We start from the raw sequence: 19045 nt of genomic DNA on the forward strand, positions 1-19045 counted from the left end.
GCTTTAAATAAATGAATTACAGGCATGCTGGTAAGTATTTCCACATTAGAACCCAAAGAACTTAAAGGATTATTCAGTTTTGCAGGAAGACTTTCTCATTCTAGAGATGAGAAGTGTGAACCCAAAGAGTTGACACAAGTCTGAACCCATATAAGAACCTAAAACCTAGGTTTTCTGGCTCCAGTTTCAGTGTGTTTTTCCATAGATTACATTGCTTCAGGGTGAAGAAGACCTTTTAAAATACCAAATACACATCTGCTGGAGTTATTGGCTGCAAGCTACCATCATTTCAAGTAATTTTCTTTCAATCAAAATGGTATATTAGCTTAAAATATTAATCCTGTAGAGAAAATATGTTACTTTTTGCAATTCTGAACCAACTTACAGTTTTTGATTAAAGAAGAATGGATCGTACCTTCAAAAAAAAAAAATGACCCAGGTGTGATCAATGGCGGCCTGCCTTTGTCTCTTTCCGTGGGAATCCTGGGCTTGCTGGGATGGTTGTGGTAGAATTTACATGTTAGGATACAGGATTGTTTGTTCTTCTAAAAGGCATGTGTCCCACTGGAACATCATTTCTCCCACGTTGTGCTCCCTGTGACTATGGAGAAACCCTGAATTTATGCACCCCCCACTAGAAGGTGGGGTTCTGAGCCAACTTTAGTTGCACTAGGAAAAGGCAGCAGTCCTGGGCAGGGGGAAGTGAGCTTTTCAGTAGTCATTCTGGTTGTTGGCAGTTATGTGGCTTTCTTTGGAGGACCATGGGGAAATGTCAGTCTTGTCAGAACAAGAAGGAAATTGAAGGTGTTGTCAGTTCCTGAGGTGTCTGAACTCCTTGAATGATCCATGTGAGACAGATGTGTCAGGCAGCTGTCCTCTCATCGTTCTCATCAAAAACAAAAGCAATAAACACGCACTTTATGCCAACTAGGGACACTGTGCAAGGCCTGAGGGATGCTCACAGGTATTAGGGAGGGAGCTCCTGACCTTTTAGGACCTAAGGTGAGTGGTCATAGCGCTTGTAGCATGAAATGAAGCAAGTTTTTAAATGGGGCTATAGCAGAAGAAAAGAATACTATATGCACCATTCTAACTTGTACTAACATAGCTTGTTTTACAGAAAAGGGAAAGAAAGCAATTAAAGCAGTTTTTAAAATTCAAATTCAATCTAGAGAATGAAATCTAAATTTAACCTATAGCCCCCCCAAACAAGGTTTTACATAGATTCAGAGAACAGATTGGTGGTTACCAGAGGGAAAAGGAGGTTGAGGGGAGGGCAAAATGGGTAAAGGGGGTCAATTGTATGGTGACAGACAGAAAACTAGACTTTTGGCAGTGAGCATGCTGTAACGTATACAGAAGTGGAAACGTAGTGTTGTACACGTGAAACTTATATAATGTTATCAACTAACATTACCTTGATAAAAAAAGAGCAAGGTTTTAATTAGTTTTCAAGAGTAATGTGACATGAAAAATATTCTATTTTATGGGAATATTTGATGTAAATCATTCTAAACACTGAATAATACTTTTTATAAAACTTCATATAGATATAATGCCATGATTTTGTTAATTATACATTTTTCGACATTCTCTTACTTTTTGTCATGGAATCATTTATAGCTGTTATTACTCTAGTTGCCTTCTCTAAATGTACTAAAATTTTGGGAGTATTTTGGCTGAGTAATATTCTGATTCTTTTGGTCAAAGACAGTTTCATAAATAATATTGAAGACCAAATACTGAAGAGTAGCCTTCTCAAATACCAAACTGTCCTTTTTTTTTTAACATCATAAACTAGGATAGCATTAAGCTTTTCATCCTCCTATTATATCATCATTCCTGATTATCCCCATTCTTCCTCCTGCTGATGGTGTGTACTGTACCCACAATCACATCCATACCGCTATGTCATCAAAGTCCAAGGGGAGATGATCTTCTTCTCACCTCTACATAGCACAAAACCCAACATTCCTCAATAGAAGAAGCTGGGTTACCTTTTGTGCAATTGCATAAGGAAGGTGGCCTTCTCCCACTCCTCCTGACTCTGGAAAATTACCAAGGACTATCCTGCAAAGGGGGTTCCCCATAGGATGGAAGGCAATAGACTTCTATATAGAGGTACCCTTCAGTACCTCTAGAGGTATCAATGCAAAGTGCTGATAACCAGTTGGTGTACAAAACACCTAGACATGATCTAAAGCTCCAAGACCTTACATAACAGTCCCATTCACCGGCATGCTCTTTTATGCATCTTATTATAATATCCTTCAAATTTTGATATTATAAAGAATAAGATACTGGGAAATCTTAAGACCTTGAAGATAAAGAAATTCACATGCATGTCGAAACTCTCATAAATTTTCTGGTGATCAAATACTGTGTTGTCTGATGGTAACGGTTAAGTAAATATATTATTTCTGATATCGGCACATGCTAATTGACCTTCAAAGTTAAGTAAGCTAAACTATCACTCTTTTATGTATATTTGGATAATTTTGATAAATATAGTTAAATGTGAACTCACTGAGGATAGGAACCTTGGCTTATGAATGTATTATCTCCTATGCCTAGAATAATACCTGGCACTTAGTAGGTATTTCATGAACATCTGAGGGATGCATGAGTGGATAGCTGTAAAATAAAATGTAATGCCTTTTCAATATCTAAGGACAAAAGAGCTGTGTAATTAGATACAAATGAGATTGGCTCAGTTTATTTTTGTCCATTTTAATTTGTGAGCAAGTTGTTTCTCAAGTGACCCAGTGCTGCAGTGTGATAGGACGGAACATTATCACTAACATAACAAATATGATTAAACAATCTATATTATATAAGTATTTTGTTAGTAACTTGGGATACTTTCTATATTGCTTGATATGTTGTCAAGAGTTTAAGCAACACTTATTGCGCCTGCTATGTGCCAGGCTCTATTAAAACTGTAATTTTTGTCTACTGACTTTTTAAACTCCACCATATAAGAACACATCCATCTTGTTCATCAAGCCAGCACCTAGCTCCAAGCCTGCCAATACAGTGTGATATATTGCCAATAAATATTTGTTGAATAAATAAATGAATGGAAAACAGTGAATATGTCAGGTTGTTGCTTTCAAGTAATATCATCTAGGGGAGAAGGGTTGACAGATTGTGGTGCTGTAAGAGTCAGCAGTATTAGATTCAGGTGCTATGGAATAATTAGCTGTTAAAAATAATTTTATGTTTGAATAGCTGAAGCACACTGTCAGAAGTATTAGAGGCTTACAAGTTCTAGTGACACAGGACATAGGCCAAGTTGAATGGTGTCTGAGAAGAAAAAAAAAAGGGAATAGAAGTAATAGTAGGTGAAGAATCCAGAAATTAGTCCCTTTGATGATCGTTGGAAAGAATGAATACTACAGAACTCGAGAACTAGGTGATACTGTCAGCCTCAGAAGCAAAACTAAGATGATCCTCAGGTAGAATTATGTGGCATGAATGAACTACATGGTCATTGAGGAAATGTGGGAATGAGAGGAAGAAGGGCATTGAGAAACTCCCCACACCCCCTCCATATCCATAGATACTGAAAAGTGAATAACACAGTTACTCATTGATGTTCCTTGAAAGAGTTAACATATTTTCCCCTGAAGTCACCCTATACTCTATCCCTGTTGCACCTGATTTATTAAAAGCGGTGATTTAGACACTTCTAAGAGTGGGAGTTGGTGAAGGCCAATAGTAAACTGGCCTGAGAGTTAGATTCAAGTTCCAGCTCCATCCCTCCCTAGCTGTTCAACCTGGAGAATTTACTTGTCATTTAGGGGCCGCATTTTCTCATCGTATTGATAGAGCCTTAGACCACAAAGAGCTTCTCTCACTCAAAAATGGCTATCATTCTGCAAACTTTATCATTCTTATAATCCATCATAATCTTAAGAACATTTTAATAAACTTGTTCATTTTTTTTAAGTTAGAGAGACTTTGGAATCGGAAGGCAAGAATGAGGTGATGATAGGGAATTGGGTGAGATACTGCCACTTAATAGGAATAAAGCTGAAATTTGCCTTTCAGACTCAAACACATCTTGGGACATTGAGTAGGAGTATCTGTAGGCAGAATGAGGCTTAAATTTTTGTTCTGTTTTATTAACAAGTAGGAAAGTGTTCTTGACTTTAATAATTTATTTTTATCTATCATAAATTCAACCAAGAATCTTGGATTAACACACCTTTAAATATGTCATTGTGCGAAATTTCCCGTTGAGAGGAAAAGAGAAACTCCTTTATTGAGAATTCAAAGTGAATCTAGAAAAAACTAGTTCTACGCAACTATAATTCCCTCAGTCATTTGGACTGTCAAGAAACTTGCTTTACTAGTGGGAAGCAGCCGCATAGCACAGGGAGATCAGTTCGTGCTTTGTGACCACCTAGAATGGTGGGATAGGGAGGGTGGGAGGGAGACACAAGAGGGAGGGGATATGGGGATATACATATATGTATAGCTGATTCACTTTGTTATACAGCAGCAACTAACACAACAATGTAAAGCAATTATACTCCAATAAAGATGTTAAAAAAAAAAGAACCTTGCTTTAACTTGAATTACCTTAATAAAGGTTTTTTGGTTTTTAAAGGTTTATACACTATGTAATTTCCCAACTCTACACTTTATTCTGCACTGTGGAGACCCAGTTAAGTGTTCTTCCTACTGAGCTGTTGCTCCATGACTGACAAGGAAGTCCCTTGCAGGATGACTAGTTACTCAATGTAGATGAATCAGATATGTATTTCTTCCACTTGGGGAATATTGGGATCAGTGTGTTCAGAGATTTGTTGCCATCTGATATACTGCCCTATGTGGGGCATCTTTTTAAATCCATAAGTCACTGCATTTCTATGAGGCCACTTATGTGACAGGAGGAGGCCTGCTCCCACATTGAGGTTTGGCACAGCTAGTGTTTCTCTTTGCCAAAAAGGGCAAAGGCCTTGAGCAAGAAGCCAGCTTTTTCCTGATTACAAAACTGACCACAATTCCTCGCCAACCTATCAGTGTAAATCCGCTTTTTTTTTTTTTTTTCTGGTAATGCATTATTCCTCTCAGGGAGAACTCCACTTTTTTCATTATGGTAAGGAATTTATTGTTTCAGCATTAGCCGATGTTCAGACATCAGCTGATGTATTTGCTATTGATGGATAAACTTAATAATTAAGTTTTCAAAAAGCAGACCCTGATGTATAAAATCTAAGCCATAGCTGGACCTGCCTCCAGTCTCTTAACTCTTTAATTTTATGGAATTTGGATAGCTTTCAGCATCATTTTTTACATGCTTTACAAAGTAGTAGAATAAATACCTTAGAACATTTTAGTAGCTGATAGCAAATTTTAAAATATGAACACATACTTGAATTCAGATGTTTTCTTCAGATATCAGATAATGTGATTAGAGATTCAACCAGGGATTGGCAGACAGAAAAAAGCTTTGTCCAAGTAAGTTTATTTCATAACTCAGAGATGTAAAGCTTTCCATTTAAGAAGCATGTACTGCTGCTCACTTGCGCCCCTCACAAGACACGGAACATGAGGGTCACTGGCGAGACGGTGTGGCAATGTTTTCCTTGTAATGTACCAAGTCTTGCCAAAGCAGTGAACAAGATTATGACACAACCTTCTGTCACAGCTGGTCTCCAACAGGGGGGTGCCAGCCAATTCACGCCTGGTCCTTTGTGAGTTTATTCCCACCTCCCCCAAATATTTGGAAACTGATGTCTTGACTCATTGGTGCGTTCACAAGTTCTACTACCACAAATCTTTTTCTTTTAACGGATTGGACTTTTGCAAGAAATAGACAAATATCAGTGTGAATCACAGCAAACTCCTATTCCATGCTGTGATGGGTGAAACTCTGGGAGATTCTCTTATTGACCCAGAGAGTGATTCCTTCGCTGACACACTGTCTGCAAGCACTTCACAAGGTAAAGTGAATTCCAGATACGGCTGTTGGGATACTTCGGGCATCATGGAAGGGTGAAATTGTTCTTGTATTTTGTTTTCCAAGTTATGTTTGTTCTAATACAATGATGTGTATCGTTCAGTATTTTGATGCTTTGTTTGCTACTACTGTGTTCACTTATAAGCATATTTAGAACTTCTTAGAAAACCTAAATTAATCCTTATTTTATCTCTGTGCATGACTCCTATGTCCTGAATTTTAAGCATTAAAGGTATATTTATATTTTTAAAAATCCTATTCATTTTTTTAAATTGGGGTATAGTTGTTTTACAATGTTGTGTTAGTTTCTGCTGTACAGTGAAGTGAACCAGCTATACGTATACATATATCCCCTCTTTTTTGGATGTCCTTCCCATTTAGGTCACCACAGAGCACTGAGTAGAGTTCCCTATGCTATACAACAGGTTCTCATTAGTTATCTATTTTATACGTATTAGTGTATATATGTCAATCCCAGTCTCCCAATTCATCCCACCCTCCCCTTTCTCACCTTGGTGTCCATACGTTTGTTCTCTGTGTCTGTGTCTCTATTTCTGCCTTGCAAACAGGTTCATCTGTACGATTTTTCTAGATTCCACATATATGCGTTAATATGCGATATTTGTTTTTCTCTTTCTGACTTACTTCACTCTGTATGACAGTCTCTAGGTCCATTCACCTATTTATTTTTATTTCCTGGGTTTATATGTGTTTCCCCCAAATACCTAAGGTCTTTTTAGAATACCTGAAGAGTCACTTTCCTGCTTTTAGCCTTCTGTGTTACCTGTCTCTCATAGCAGTGTTTATCCCTCTCACAGCATTTATTCATCTTAAAGTACTCTTTGAACGTTTTTGCTCTACTTTGAAATCTAGATACTTGCATGTACATTTTATCTCTCCCGAAGAATTGTAAGGTTCCTGAGTGTAGGACCAAGTTGTATTCTTCTTTATATTTCTTAGGGTGTGAAGCATAGTGCCTAAGGCTTTGTAGAATCGTGTGGGGACCTCGGAGAAGGTCTAAGTGTCGCATTTTACCCATAAAGAAAATGAGGCCCCTAATGCCTATCGTATGCTAAGTAAATGATTATTACTTTTGTTCGGATATGAAAGATTCCGATACTTCATTTTCAGCATTTCTGTCTTGGCCATTGCAAAATGTAAGTTCTTATTTCTGTAGCTCCTTCTACTGGAGCATATTAGCACAGCTGATTCTGTTTTGTATGTATTTCTATATTTCTGGGCATTTTCTTCTCACAGATGCCACATAAAAATAGGTTGTGTTAACTAGTCTGATTCACATTTTACAATAGCAGTGCTAAAGCATTAAAATTAAGTTGCTTAATTGTTGAAATGGATGGCTTTACATTTTGATTTTCAATTTTTCTGGAAGCCTAAAGTTTGAGCATATTGATCACAAATTTTTAAAACATCAAGCTTTTTAAAAATTAAGAGAAAATATTTCATGAAATACCATTTCATTTTATTATGATGACTGGACTCAATGTATGTTTCTATCATCTGAGTCTCTTAAATAGGAGTTTAGTTTCATTATATTACATAAAAGTCTGTTACTCTGTTTTTCTATAAGCCATAAGAAGTATTGCTATCTTTCTCCGGTTTTTCGTTTATGCTGCATCAGGGCAGAATGTCCTAGCTATACTGTAAAATAATTCTTGAGTCAAAATTTGATAGTTTTGTCTGTTTGAAAAGAATATTTCCAGAATGCAGTACAACAAATGTTTTAGGTTAACTGGGGCAAGTACTGTTTATGGTAAGGGATGGTTATGGGTTTCAAGTTAGTTTTCATCTTGTACTAATCTCTTTATTTTTATTCCTTGAATTTTCCCTGGGTTTAATTTGTTTGACTCTCAAATCCCCTTCAAAAGAATAACCCAGTACTTTTCTTCTTAATTAACATGGTACAGAATAGAATTATTAGCAGTTAAGAAATTATATATTGTGCCAATCATTTAACTATTGTGTTATGTGGTCTCTGATTATTCCTTATTCGAAAATGTTTTTCTGTTAAAAATATGAGTTCCTTAAGGCCAAAGACCTGTGACTGTAAACTTCTATCATATTTTGTAGGTGACCACTAAATACTCCGCCGTTGCCAAAACAAACAGACAAACAAACTTGAAAACAAATTGGGAATGCTGTCATCGTTAGCTAATTGAGGCCAGCAGAGGTGAAACACTGCAGAGATTAGGTACTTGGCCTCAATACAGGAATTCATCTGTATCACAGGCAAAGGGGAATAGGGATGTTGCAAGGATCTGAGTGCTGCTACTGAAGACAGAGTGGCTCGTTGAGTGTGAATGATCCAGATGTCCAGCCATATTGGTCCCATTCATGAAACTAAAAACTCCACTGTGTGTAGCCACTATGTGCCCAAAGGGGACTTCTATACATTTTCCTGGGCTTCATTATCACTGTGACTCTCTTTATCTTATTTCCCTTTCTGTTTTCATCATGAGCTTTTCAAGGAACCCCAAGTAACCCCATGCTGGCTCTGAAACCATTTCCACTAGAGAAATTGGCAAGATGGAAGGGAAGCTCCATAAACTTAAGCTGAATATGCCTCCCACTTTTAGTGCCAGACTTAGTCCTGTGTGAATTCTCTAATTTTAAATTGTTGCACCAGAGCATTGAAAGATGATGACACGCTTGTCCTTTGGAGCTGATTGAGCAATGGAAGTGTGCCTTAGAGACATGACAAATGCTGCAATAGATGATTCTTTGAAATGAGAGTCTCTCCTGAGAGAGGAGTGAGTGATTGATTGGCCGCCATTTCTATTGAGGGAGACAAACTGTGGCTGTGTGACTCCAGGCAGCTGTGTACTTGGAAGCGTTTAGATAATTGACCCAAGTCTTTACCTTTCCAGAAGTTTGAGGGGACCCGTGTAGTATCAGGGAATGTAACTCCTGAACTTGTCTTGGCCACATACTTTCTGTGTGAATTCAAGCAAGTCACTTATCCTCTCTGCCCTCCGTTTGCACATATATTAACAGAAAACACAGGGCTATTGTGAGGATTAAATGACACAGTAGTTGCGAAAGCACACCGGACAGCCTGTATAGAGTTTATTGGCCTGGCCTTGTAGTATTAATCACTTGTGGATAGAATGGAAGACATATAATATCCTAAATGTGAAGCATTTTAAGGAACATGGTGGGGAAATCAGCAGGATTCCTTAGGAATCAAAGCAAGTGGCAGTTTTGAGTGAGACGAGGCCTCTGCATGAGCTCCCGTGATTGTTTTGATAAGGAAGTGATCAGACTTAGAGAAAGCATCATGTCTGATGTTTTGAAATGGGGGAATTACCTCCCACTTTTACTAACATTTATCTATGAAAAGATTGAATATCCAAAAGTTAAGTGGTTCTTTGTGCCTAAATGAGAGAGATGATTATGTTTTCTTCTGACAATGAAAATTGCCTTAGATGATCTTGTTCTCTGTATGATGAATTGCTACCCGACAGCAATTATCCATATAAACTGTTAATTGTGGTGTAAAACATGGGTCGGTAAGTGAAGAACAATTTTTATACCTCTGATAGAGGTTGTCATAGATTATGACCTTTGTCAGCATTCTCACTCATACCTTGAATAAGATGAGCTGGAGGAAATTCTGAAATCATCATAGCTCTTAGTAAGGTATGTATTCTTTGTGTCAGAGGAAATCTGACCAAAGTAGCTTTCTTAGTTATATTCAATCAACAGAACAGACACAAAGTGCCTGTTATTTTAGCTTCCTTTGGATACCGTTAATTAGGCATTAGAAAGTTGTCCAGAAAATACCTTGTGTCCACCTACTACTGTTAAGTATTTGTGAAAATATGTGGTAGAAAATGAATCAGACTTGTCTGAGTGGGAGTTAGTTTCTGTAAACCTCTACGAGATTCACGTTTTTGGTAGACAGTTTTGCACCTGTAACTAATTTAGAGACACAGACATTGCACATGTATTTGATAGCAACTGCTATTCAACTTTTATAACCTGGGAATTAAGATCATGTGGCTGCTTGAGAACACAGTTTTTTAGACCCACGTAATTTTTTTTTTGAGTAAGGGATTGCCAACACAAGATTGAGGTTCCCACAAGTGGCGAATGGTTTGCATTAGAAAGATTTAAAACAGCCAACTGTCAATTACCTACATGTAAATTATCCCTCATTACCTCATGCCAGGATTTCTGTATGGCCTTCTAGCTGAGCTAAATGAGAAACGCTCAGCCAGCCAATCCAATCTGCCAGATAAGTGGTCCTAAAAGCCTGTCTTTCTTACCCGTTTTCTAATACGTGTTGAGCACCTGCAATATATACAAGGCACCAGTGTGAACACCGGCCTTCAGAGCTCTTTGTATTCTGGTTCCACCTCAGGTACCTTATTTCCCTCCACACCCCAGAGATTGGCCTGCCTTGCTCTTATTAGACTCACATCGTTGTCCCAAGAACAAGCTACACTCACTCTTGCCTCCAAAACTAACATGTCCTGGAACGCCTCTCCTAATTCTTCCTCCTGTTCCAATTGTCTCTGTCCTTCAAGGTCAGGTTCAAGTAATGTCTGCTCTCTGAATACGTTACCGTTAATCACTCGCCCTCTCCCCTGCAGGAATATGTGTCTTCTCCCCACTCCACTGCCAGCATCTAATACAGGCTACCCACTGTCTCTTGCCTGGAGGGCTATCCCAGTCTCTTGACAGGTTTTCCTGCCTCTGCCCCCAACAGCCTAGGCTCAACCTAGCATCCAGAGGGATCGCGTTAAAATGGAAGTCAGGTCTGCCCCTCTGCTCACAACCCTGCAGTGACTCCCCTTCTCCTGACATGTAAGCCCTGCACCCCACGCCGTCGGCGTCCCCCCCTCCCCTCTCTCCAGACACACTGGCCTCCTTGCCGTTCCTCCCATGTTTCACACGTGCTCCTGCCTTAGTGCTTTCTTTCACTCGAGGTCTTGCGTCTTCTGGGAACCAACACTCTTCCTCTGACAGCTTGGCTGACTCTCAGCTGCTTCTAATCACTGCCCAGCTCTCACCTTCGAGTGAGGACTGCCTTGACCCCCTGTTGAATTATCTGTCCTCCCCACTGCCCTTCCCCTCCCCCTGCTCTACATTTGCTTATTTCTAAGCAGTCCTCAACTTCTAGCCTGCCATATAATTTATTTGTTCATCGTTTTTATTGTTTATTTTATTTATTTATTTTTAATTTATTTACTTATTTATTTTTGGCTGAGTTGGGTCTTCGTTGCTGCACACGGGCTTTCTCTCGTTGCGGTGCGCAGACTTACTGCTCTGGCTTCTCTTGTTGCGGAGCACAGGCTGTAGGTGCAGGGGCTTCAGTAGTTGTGGCACATGGGCTCAGTAGTTGTGGCTCGCGGGCTCTAGAGCGCAGGCTCAGTAGTTGTGGCGCACGGGCTTAGTTGCTCCACAGCACGTGGGATCCTCCCGGACCAGGGCTCAAACCTGTGTCCCCTGCACTGGCAGGCGGATTCTTAACCACTGTACCACCAGGGAAGCCCATATTTATTGTTTATTGTCCATTTTATCTCACTAGCACATTAACACCATGAGGACAGAAATCTTTGTCTAGTTTGCTCACCCACTGCTACATCCCAACTGCCTAGAACATGCTCGGTGACTAGAGGGGCTCAATAATACTTGTTAAATGAAAGAATAAAATCCTATAGCATTTTTGGTCTGTATCACAGTATTTAGACCTTAATTGGAGACTGCCTGATATTGTTTTCTGTTTTATATATTACCTAAGCCAAATTATATAGTCACTGAGGATAAGATCCAAGTTTTATTCTCTCCTATATTCCACCAGTATCTAACACATAATAGCTAACTAATAAGTTCTTGCTGACTAATTAAGACCATGCTGATCCCTTGCTGTACTTCTCCTGAGTTCAGGCACTGGAATCTGTTCAGTGTATAAAAACAAAAGTTTAGTGTACACTGAATAATATTCTAAAACTGATGTTAATATAAGCAACAATATTAAGTATATGCTAAAAACCAGGTACAAATATATTTGGAATTACCTGTTATTTAGAGTTATTTGCACCATGGCCCTCCATTGGTTTGAATATCATTAGTTGAATATTAATTTGAATGTTATAAGTTTGTGAATTATCCAAATGCCTGGCTTCTTTTGCAAGTCTGCCTACCTTTTGATACTTCAGTATTCATTTGAACTTCAAGAGGCTTATTTGCTAGCAGAAAAGTACCTTACTTGGTTAAGTAACTAATATCCAATATATAAAGCACTTAGAGCAGTGTCTGGTATGTAATCAGTGTCCAACAAATGTTAGTTTTGTCTTCTCACCTCTAAAACGGAAGTTACACTTTGGGATAATACAGATTTTCATTATCCATACTATCAAAAGTTTTCTATTTCCATAGTTAATTAGGTCAGAGTTACTTCTTACTCTCTTCCAATCTTCTCCTTAGAATTTTTTTCAGAATATTTAGGTATTATCTGAAAGATACTTATTATTAATCATAGTTCTAGAAGAAAGAAATCAAGGTTCAATTTCATGTTTTGGCAAAGAGCTAGTGGCAAAACTTAGTAACAGAACAGAAGTTCTGATATCCTTCACGTGTTCCAGACATATGAACACAATGGCTCCCCTTACTTCTTTTGGAGAATGTAAAATATTCATTATTCTTATTTTTTTGCTTTGCATTAGCAATTAAATATTTTTAATGTAAGATAATTAGATATTATTTTACTATTGTCTTACACGTTACCTAAAACCCTGCCTTTAGTTTAGTTTTAAAAATTAAAGACCTATTGGTAATTGCCTGGCATCCCAGTGGTTAGGACTCTGCGTTCTCACTGCTGAGGGCCCAGGTTCAGTCCCTGATCGGGGAACTAAGATCCCACATGCCGCACTGCCAAAAAAACATTAAAAACCTGTTATGTAGACTGGGCAAGTTTGCTTAGTTGATTAAAGTGTGATGCTAAAAAGATCCAAAGGTGTGAGTTTGACCTAATTATGGCCAGGTTCACACAGAATTTACGAAGAAATCTCTTTGTCATTGATACAACACACCTCTAGCCAATTACAAGGTACAAACAACTGACCAGGAGAAACCAATCCAATTTGCAAGTGTCTGTCCTATATGAAATCTAATCCTTTTTGGTGTTATATTCATTTTGTTATTATTGCTTAAATAAACTCAGGTCATAGAAGGGCCATGCTGGATGATGGAGACAAGTATCTTTTCCTTGGAATATCTTTATCAGTAATAATCCAAATCCCAATCACTCCACTGGGCCCTCATAATTCAAAACCCGTCTCTACTGAGTCGATATCCCCGATTATTTCAGAATGTGAGTCTCTGTCTCCTCGATGTTTTTATTTTTTTAATTATTTTAATTAATTTATTTATTTTTTGCGGTACGCGGGCCTCTCACTGTTGTGGCCTCTCCCGTTGTGGAGCACAGGCTCCGGATGTGCAGGCTCAGCGACCATGGCTCACGGGCCCAGCCACTCCACGGCATGTGGGATCTTCCCCGACCTGGGCACGAACCCATGTCCCCTGCATCGGCAGGCGGACTCTCAACCACTGCGCCACCAGGGAGGCCCTCCTCGATGTTTTTAGAGCACTTATTTTCTCTGTACTTTCTTCTGTTATCAAACATCTTTCATCTTTTCAAGCTCAAGAACTACATTATAAGGTATTTCTTGTGGGGCCTGAAAAATACCTTGCACATAGCTTTAGGTCATTGGTTATCTTGATTTGAGGTGGTTTTGGTTTTGTATTACTGACTGAGCATGTACTGAGATTAAGATATTGAGAAAGAAAAATGCCCAAGAAAAGTAAAACAAGGAAAAGTTTTGGGAAGAGAAACACCATAGTAAAATATAATGATGACTCTTGTAAGAAACAAGGTTTATAAAATAGATTGTTGATACAGAGAAGAGTTAAATAATTAGTATAAAATTGGTAGCTTGGATTTAACCTGTTTATTTATTTCACTTAAATGGAATGTCTCAAAAGACAACTCAATTGTTCCAAGCACATTAACGTCCCAAACACGGGACTCCTAATGTAGGCATTAGTTTTTGGAAAAAGATTTCCTGCATTGTTTAAAAAAAAAAACACGGGGTTTTTGTAAAACAGAATAGGCCAAGCATATCTAAAGCAAAAACATAACTTCTAATACTCATTCCTTAGGATGAAGTGTGCACCCTGTGAATTTTTACCTGCCTTGTTTACACTGATTCGAGAACCTTGGTTAAATATGTATCTAGCCTTTATTGTACAAGGAAGCCAGTTTTTAAAATAGGTAGTTATTAAGACTCATTTCAATACTGTTTTATAACTTATGACTAGGAAAATTGTCAATGAGTGCCCTGGAAATTCTACACCAATCCTTTGTAATACAAATAGAAGAGTTTTTGCTGGCTATGTAGTTGGTCTTAATGTTTCCTTCTATCAACCCCGACTCCCCGGACCCGTATGAAACATCTCTCGTATTTAACCTTTTTATTAGAGAAAATGTGTAAATCATTTCACAAATGAACATACTTGTGTAATTTGCACCCAGATAAAGAACAGAACAATACCAGCATTCCAGAAGCTCTCTGACTATTCTAATTTCTAACCCAAAGATTAGTTTTGCCTGTTTTTGAACTTTATGTAAGTAGAATCATACATGGTTTACTCTTTTTTTTTTTTTTTTTTTTTTTTGTGGTACGCGGGCCTCTCACTGTTGTGACCTCTCCCGTTGTGGAGCGCAGGCTCCAGACGCACTGGCTCAGTGGCCATGGCTCACGGGCCCAGCCGCTCTGCAGCATGTGGGACCTTCCCGGACCGGGGCACGAACCCGTGTCCCCTGCATCGGCAGGCGGACTCCCAACCACTGCGCCACCAGGGAAGCCCGGTTTACTCTTTTGTATCTGGATTCTTTTGCTCAGTACTTGTTTGTTAGATTAATCACATTACTGAGTGTAATTGCCCTTCATTCTCATTACTAAATGGTATTTCACTGTGCGAATATATCACAATATATCTTCCTACCCTACTGGTGATGGACATTCAGGTGGTTTTCAGTATTGCAAACAGTACAGCTGTGAGCACTCTTGTATTGGTCTTTCAGTGAACAAGTATACACATTTTGTTAGATACATACTTGGGCTGTAGGGCGTGTTCAGCCTTGAGTCACTACCAAACGGTTCTGAATGCGGCTGTACCAGTGTATAACTCCACCAGCAGTGTCTGAGTGTTTCATTCATTCCACATCTTTCCTGGTTCTTGGCATTTTCTATCTTTTTCATTTTATCGGTCTGGTGGGTAAGTGGTGGTATCATCTTGTAATTTTTGTTTCTAATTTTTATTTCCCTTTCTCTGATGACTGTAAAGTTAAGCACCTTTTAAAATATTTGTTGTCCATTTGGCTATCCTCTTTTGCAAAGTACCTGATCAAGTCTTTTGCCTATTTTTATATCAGGTACTTTAGATATGAGTTTTAAAATGAACTTTGTCAAATATGTGTATTGCAGATACCTTCTCCCACTCTGTTGCTTTTTTATTCACTTAATGAACAGTTTTTAATCCTAATATAGTCCAGTGTATCACATTTTTCTTTTATGGTCAGTGCTTTTTATATCCTGTTGAATGAATCTTTGCCTCCTCCAAGGTTGATAAGGCGTTGTCCTAGTCTTTATTTTTAACGCTCTTGTTTAATATTTCACACTGAGATCTTCAGTTCACATGAAATTGATTTTTGTGTATGGTATAAGGTAGGAGTTGAACCTTTTTTTCCTCTATATGGATATCCAGTTTACCTACTCTGCTTATTGAAAATATTATCCTTGCCCTACTGCAGTGACATTTTTTCATAAACTAGGTGACCATTTACATGTGGCATTGATTCTGGGCTTGCATTGGTTGCATTGGTCTATTTTTCTGTCTTTGCACCAACCAACATCTGGTCTTAATGACTGTAGCTTTATCATTGGTTCTGGTATCTGGTAATATAAGTCCTCCAGCATTTTTCTTCTCTTCAAGATTGTCTCGGCTAGTCTTGGCCCTTTAAATTTCCACATAAATTTTAGGCTCAGCATGTCAGTTTCCAGACAAAAATGCTAGGATTTTGATTGGAATTATTCTGAATCTATAGATAAATGTGGAGAATTGACAGCTTTATAATACTGAGCCTTCCAGTCCATGAACATGATATATCCCTTCATTTATTTAGATATTTTTTCAATATACTTTTGAGTTTTCAGCATAGAGATTGTACTCATATTTGGCTAGATTTTTTCCCTAGGTGTTTGATGGTTTTGATGCTATTGTAAACATCATTTTAAAATGTCATTTTCTGTTTGTTGCTGGCTTATAGAAATATAGTTGATTTTTTAATATCAACGTTATATCCAGGAACTTTGCTAAATTCTCCTTTTAACTGTAATGGTTTTTTTATATATATATATATACAATCATGTCATCTGTGAGTAATGTTGGTTTTACTTCTACTTTTCTAATTCTGTGTCTTTTTGTTGTTGTTGTTGTTGTTGGATTGGATAGGATCTCCAGTGTTGATGATAACTAGTATCCTTATCTCATTCCTGATCTCAGAAGGAAGGCTTAGATATTTCACTGTCAAGTATGATGGCTACTTTAGGGTTTTTGTCTTTTTTAAATAGCTGTTCTTTATCAGATTAGTGAAGTTTCTCATCCTTCCTAATGAAGAGGTTTTTTGAACTCATGGATGAGTGTTGTATTGTATCAAATGTTTTCATGTATAATATTTTTGATAATGCTATAATGGCTCAGGAGGAGGACTTAGAATGAAAAGTGCTTACTAAGAATATTTTAATATCACATGGCAGTATGTTTTAAGATAATATATAGTATAGCTAGTGAAAATCTGCACTTCATCCCATAACCACAAGTGATCTGGCTACATCTGTTTTGACACTTTTGTTCTCAGAGTTTGTATAGCTTAAGACCATTGTCTTCTCATTAAGAGTGCTTGGCACAGTAAATTGAAAACAAAAGAGTAAACAGAAGCGTAGTGTATCACTCACTTTGCCAGACTAAACAACTCTGAGTAAGGCCAGCTTTCCCCTCTAGCATAATTTCAGGCTATTAGAGATGCTTCAGTAGTAAAGTTTTCTTTAAAAACACCTACCCACTCTATCTCTTCCTGGTTGCAGGAGGACCCTTACAGTGGTTGACGGGTGGACAAAGCAAGGAGAAACAGTCCTTTGGCAGATCTTTGGTGGCTCCCTCCTTTCTAAGTAGCTACAAACTTGTGGAGCATTCCTTGCATTTTTTTCCTTTCCATTCGGTCTCCTCTCTCCCATTTTCCTTCCCCAGTCACTGCAAAACCAAAACCAAATTGTGCAGAAGGAGCTGGCCAGGGGGAAACATTCCAGTTCCTTTTTTCTGACCTAAGTACCAGTCTTCTCTGGCTGCTGGTGTGTGCTAGGCAAGGCTAGAGTTTCAGCTAAACCAGAGTAACTGTTCAACAGATTTAGCCTTAGTCCTGACTAGTTTTTAGTAAGTCTCCTTTTAGAAACATGCGAAGGTGGTTTTAGCAGAAGAACCAACCTTGAACTAGTTTGACCATGATGAGAAAGAGGACTTGAATCTCCAGCTAAGGTAGTGGAAGAAACGATCATTCTGGATGAGGGCATGATCCTATCATCTTTCCTGTCCCCTGATACCTCAGGACTGGATTAAGCAAGCTATCTAAACAAGATGTGGCCCATGCAAGAGAAAATGAATTTTTAGAAAGCATAAACTAACATGGACTTCTCTAAAGCTGATCATATGCCCTTTGTTGGTCTGAATTTGGAAATTTGCTATGAGACCTTCTGGCTTTTTATAAAGAAATGTGCATATAAAGATACGTATTAGAATGCTTTCAACCTCTGCCAAGGCTATCGATAGGAGTATCACCAGGACAGAAGCACTGGATTTGGTTTGTAATATAGTCTAAGTAGACAACACAATGAAAACATATTTTCTTATATTAAAGAAACAAATGACACACTAAGGAATCCACTAAAATTCCACACTAAGGAATTTTAATCCTTTTCTTAATTCCTGGTGTCCAAAATAAGAGGTTCTGTGTTCAGAGAAACTGTGACAGAATTCAAACCCCAGTTCCAATACCTATTAGTTGTATTGGGCAAATCACTTACCTCTTTCTGTCTAATGTTTTCAGTCTATTGGGTAGTAATTATAATTGTTTACAACCCATAGGACTATTTATATATGTAAGTTATATTACTATATGTGCATTTCTAAATTATACTTACATTAACAAATTATAAATTACATATGTAATGGGTCTGACGTACAGTGCCTGTCATACTATAACTGCCTAAAAATAATTAGCTACTATTAAACTATACTTCTGCTAATGGGGTCCAGAGTCTTTTTCTTCCTTTGCTGATTAAAGCTCATCATACCAGTGAAGGAAAAGAAATGACTTGATAGAATTTATTTTTTAAGTGCTTGAGTCACAAGGACAGTCATCTGTTGATCAAGTATCAAAAATATTTTCTGATACTCCTTTATTTTACTTGAAACTACATTAAAATTCTCTGTACTTTTCCAGGTTATTGCATGATAAGTCCTTTTAAGAGGACTGGGAACCAGGCAAGGAATATATTTGCTCCCTCTGTTAGGTGAAATCATGGGAAAATACTGCAGTTTAAAGATATTTAACTTAATTTTTACTTTTATCAAAGTAATATTTGTACACAGTTTTAGAAGTCAGATCGTAGTACAAAGCTTTTAATGAAGAACCGCAGTCTTCAACCTACACCTGGTTCCCACTTATCAGAGGCAATGATTTTTAACTTTTTAAAACATGTCTCCTGGTTTTTACTGCTGTATGTTTAACATGCTTATACTGCTATTTTTAAAATTGTGTTCATTACCCACTGACTTACTGCTGCAGAAGATAAGAATTTAGCCCTTTGCCATCACACTCCCTTTCCCAAAACGTACACTTCTCTCCCGCAACCCACCCTCACAGTGTGGTTATTCGTAACTTCAGGTGAAATTAGTTGTCTGTGTTTACATCGCAGTAATTTTGGAAGTGCA

General features: G+C 38.0%; 1 protein-coding gene across 2 annotated transcripts in view; it reads left to right on the forward strand.

Annotated features, from left to right (window-relative positions):
* The first annotated feature begins 5872 nt into the window (after positions 1-5872).
* Positions 5873-19045, forward strand: part of PPARG (peroxisome proliferator activated receptor gamma) — a 70431-nt gene continuing 57258 nt past the window's right edge. Inside the window, exons 1-2 of one of the 2 annotated variants that reach the window (XM_060111617.1) lie at positions 5898-6068; position 6932. In XM_060111617.1, the coding sequence (XP_059967600.1) occupies positions 6057-6068; position 6932 (13 nt within the window). In that variant the 5' untranslated portion in view covers positions 5898-6056. Of the gene's footprint in view, positions 6069-6931; positions 6933-19045 lie in introns of both variants that reach the window. The other variant, XM_060111616.1, reaches the window with a different exon arrangement.

Source organism: Mesoplodon densirostris, chromosome 10 (genome assembly GCF_025265405.1).
Source record: "Mesoplodon densirostris isolate mMesDen1 chromosome 10, mMesDen1 primary haplotype, whole genome shotgun sequence".
In the NCBI taxonomy this organism is placed as follows: Eukaryota; Metazoa; Chordata; class Mammalia; order Artiodactyla; family Ziphiidae; genus Mesoplodon; species Mesoplodon densirostris.